The sequence below is a fragment of the Etheostoma spectabile genome, chromosome 3, assembly GCF_008692095.1.
Source record: "Etheostoma spectabile isolate EspeVRDwgs_2016 chromosome 3, UIUC_Espe_1.0, whole genome shotgun sequence".
Taxonomy (NCBI): Eukaryota; Metazoa; Chordata; class Actinopteri; order Perciformes; family Percidae; genus Etheostoma; species Etheostoma spectabile.
In genome coordinates this window covers 1,811,092-1,815,322 of record NC_045735.1, presented here as the reverse complement: position 1 = coordinate 1,815,322, position 4,231 = coordinate 1,811,092, and the positions used below count along the sequence as shown (strand labels likewise).

The window sequence follows — 4,231 nt, the reverse complement described above, 5'->3', positions numbered from 1 at the left end:
ACACACACACACACACACACACACACACACACACACACACACACACACAAACTCTTCCCTCTCACTCTCTCTGTATTCAAACTTGGTTCAGTCTCTCTCCCTCTTTTCTTTGGCTCTTTATGGTTCCCGTCCTTCACGAGGACACCAAAGCAGTTCTTGAAAAAAGTCCTTTTCAGCGCTGACCTTGCTTTTAAAGTCTTCTCTTGAGCTGAATGTTGTGTGCACCATGTTACCCTGTTTTGCATGACAAAAGAAAGATTTTTCATCGCCAATCCCCGTTGCATAATTTTTGTTCACTGCATCATTGCACTGCACATTTTGAATTCAAGAGGGTTGGTGCCATGCATGTTTAATCGTTACATCACATGTGTGACATTGTCTTTTTTGTCTCTGTCTATTGAGCATATGCAGCGTAGAAAACAGAAACAGACCTCTGCAACACTGACTTCTACATCTTTTCAGCATTTAGTTGATTTAATTAATCTCTCACTTGTTTTTCTCTGTTCAGGTAATTGCATGTGATGCACAGGGGCTTGCATACACTTACTGGATTATAATTAAACCTCTGTGGAAAACCAATAACATATGTTTTCTTTTCTCTTTCCTCTTCTCTTCCCCACCCCTTCCACCAGGCCAAGCTGATCGTCCCCAACAGTACGGCAGGGCTGATCATCGGTAAAGGTGGAGCCACGGTTAAGGCGGTGATGGAGCAGTCCGGGGCGTGGGTCCAGCTGTCCCAAAAGCCCGAGGGCATTAACCTGCAGGAACGCGTTGTCACCATCAGCGGGGAGCCAGAGCAGAACCGCAAGGCTGTGGAGATCATTGTCCAGAAGATCCAGGAGGATCCTCAGAGCTCTTCCTGCCTCAACATCTCCTACTCCAACATCACAGGACCCGTCGCCAACTCCAACCCCACTGGCTCCCCTTACGCCAACTCCACCGAGGTAATGCCGTCCGCGGCAGCCGCTGCAGCCGCCACGGCTTCCTCTCTGCTCGGCCAGGCCAGCCTGGCTGGAGTCGGGGCCTTCCCAACCACCATGTCCAGCCTCTCAGGCAACGACTTGCTGGCCATCACCTCCGCCCTCAACACCCTGGCCAGCTACGGCTACAACACCAACTCCCTGGGCTTGGGGCTGAATCCAGCTGCAGCCTCAGGGGTGTTAGCAGCTGTGGCAGCTAACGCTAACCCGGCAGCAGCCGCAGCAGCTAATTTGTTAGCATCCTACGCCAGTGATGCATCAACCAGCGCAGGTCACCCAGCAGCAGGTCTCGGAGGCTTCTCCCTGGGATCCCTGGCTGCCGCTACAGGGGCCACCAATGGCTACTTGAGCGCCGCATCGCCCCTGGTGGCGTCATCTCTACTGGCCACGGAGAAGCTAGCAGAAGGAGCAAAGGAAGTGGTTGAGATCGCCGTGCCAGAAAACCTGGTGGGAGCCATCTTAGGGAAAGGTGGGAAGACGCTAGTGGAGTACCAGGAGTTGACCGGCGCCAGGATCCAGATCTCCAAGAAAGGCGAGTTCATCCCTGGAACTCGGAACAGGAAGGTGACCATCACAGGTTCCCAGGCCGCCACACAGGCTGCACAGTACCTGATCAGCCAGCGAATCACCTACGAGCAGGGGGTACGTGCCACCAACCCACAGAAGGTGGGCTAAACCTGACAGCCAATGAGAAACGAGGAGGAAAAGAGGAAAAAAAAAAGAGTGGGGGTTTGGGGGAGGAGTATAAAAAGTGAGAGTGAGAATGGAAGAAGGAGAGGAGAGCAAGAATGTCAGAAGGAATCGTCCGCGCCGTTTTCTTCTGCGTGTTTTCAGTATTCTCTATTAAAAAAAAAGAAATTTGACGCGAAGCAAAAATGTGCTGAGAAGACGAGGAGAGAGAGGAGCGAATTATCACGCTGAAAAACCAAGAAAAAAATGTGTAACATGTAAATAAGGTTTTATTACTTAACGTCTTGACCTTTCGGGATTTTTTATTGTTTTGTTTTATTGTTTTGTTTAGTAAATTAAGCTGTCTGTTCGTTTGTGTATTGTGTGGACAAAGCTGAATGCCATGTAGACAGGCCGACTGCCTGAGAGGTGACAGGAAGTAGGGGGAGGGAGGGAAGGGCCTGGGCACGGAGGGGGGGAGGGTTTGCGTTTACAGGGTACAACCCTCCCCCGCCCCCCAACCCAAAATCCCTTATGGAAACAACCCTTACCCCTCCCTCCCCCTGCAGCCCACACCCCACACCCTCCAGTAGGGTTTTTGTTTTTCTCCTAGTTTTGATTTGCCCCTCGGCCCCTGGCCCCGCCTCCTCCCAAAGCCTCTCTCACTACTTGCCCACAGCCTTGCCCTGCCCTCCCCCCTCCTCCCTTTTACAAGGGTTTATAATGAGCAAGACTGCAAACTTAAGCCTGGTGTGAGAGAGAAGAAACGTCCTTGAATCTCCCCCCCGACCCCTTTTATTCTTTCCCTCCGCTGATGATCTCACCTCCCCCCTCTGCCCTTCTTTCTGAGAGATGAAGGAAGGGGGGAAGTGAAATTGGGGAGGAGTGTGGGGGGAGGGGAATCAGCTGGGCGTTTCTTCATTTGCACACCGCCCCCTGTATACCCTGTGATGTATCCCACAAGCAGTGCAGCGCCGCAGGTGTTATGGCACGTAGCCCCCCTTCCCCCCCCCCCAACCCAGACCCCACGCGCAGATCTAGTGTTTGAGATAGAATGCCGAGGCGCACGCTGATGATCTCACGTAGTGCGAAACCGACGAGAGTGATACTGTGCAAGCTGCGGCAAACACAGGATCTATGGCATTTCTTTGCAGTCTGCTGTGATAATTCTGTTAACGATAATGTCATGACTATTACGATAGGAATCATCACCATCGTCATTATTTATTAATGAGTTCACCCATAAATAGCTCAATTGTTTATTTTTTATCTGTGAATTCAGGTTGACATGAATGTAAATGAGACTATTTTTGATTTGAATCTTTTGTTTTAATTTAAGTGGATTGAAGATGAATAGTAATATCACATAGTGTAATATATGTCTTATTTAAGTCCAATAAGAAAGCCACCCCAGGCATTAATCTCATCATAGTGAAGGATCACCCTATATATCCAGTTAAAACGCAGAACAGGGAACGCACACACACACGCACACACACACACACACACACACACACACACACACACACAACACACACACACCACCCACACCACACACACACACACACACACACACACACACACACACACACACTCACAAAACACTATGATGCCATATTTGGTGCTAGAAAAGGGAATTCACCATATCTATGATGCAGACTGCATTAGCAAGACAATATCTGCAAACCACTCACACACCACAGGCTGCAGTGCAGCGTCTTAGCAGCTATATTAACCTCTAATGCCTGGTCATCATGCTCGGCTATCCTAGCTCATGCTCCAAAATATCCCCTTGTAGTAATATGCCCTGTTACAGTTTACCCGCAAAGCTAAATTGGAACTGAACTGAACGAGTGAGTTGAACGGAGCCTAGTTCTCAGATGAACTGCTACTGCTCCAGCCTGTGGTCTTACAAACCCTTCAGACAGGCCCAATCCACAGACTAGATCAAGCAAGAGCACTTAAGACTACTGAGAAATGCAAACATTGAGAAACACTGAAACATGACGAGGGAACATTGTTCGTCCGGGGTCCACAGCTAAATCTGCGAGCCTCACTGGTAGATTTGCTATTTTGAGACAGCGTGTATGTCAGTACAGGAGAGAAATAGCCTCACTGATCTTTGCCCTTAACAGGCAACCGTCCGACTGCCGATGAGGTAAAAGGCAGACACGAGAGATTTTCAACATACGTCCAGGGAGCTGAGCTCGTTTCTGCCTCTGGCAAACTGCAGGTCTCCCATGGCAACAGGTTTACGGCCCACTGTAGACACAAGAGGCTGCTGAAGATGCTGTTGTTTCTTTTGTTGTTAATTTTTTTTTGTGTCGTGTGTTGTTTTTTTTGTTTCTTTTTTACAATCGGAGTACACTGAATTTTTGTCTTAATGCACTGTGAAGCGAGGGAGCGGTTCTCTCTGCCTATGAGGTTTAGGGATGTGTGCTGTAGGCGGCATCGCGATTGGATGGTTTTTGTATGGCAGGGATAAAAAAAAAAAAAAACACATATATGAATTTATGTGTAGAATGCATATGAAGAACTTCACCAGAAATATATACGTCGTAATGAATACTGAAGGAGGAGAA

The 4,231-nt window shown here is 48.7% G+C and overlaps 1 protein-coding gene across 2 annotated transcripts in view; it reads left to right on the top strand.

Moving 5' to 3' along the window:
* Nucleotides 1–3,574, top strand: part of nova2 (NOVA alternative splicing regulator 2) — an 85,832-nt gene extending 82,258 nt beyond the window's left edge. For both annotated transcript variants that reach the window (XM_032512066.1, XM_032512067.1), the window contains one exon: nt 633–3,574. In XM_032512066.1, the coding sequence (XP_032367957.1) occupies nt 633–1,655 (1,023 nt within the window). In that variant the 3' untranslated portion in view covers nt 1,656–3,574. The remainder of the gene's footprint in view (nt 1–632) is intronic.
* The last annotated feature ends 657 nt before the right edge of the window (nt 3,575–4,231 follow it).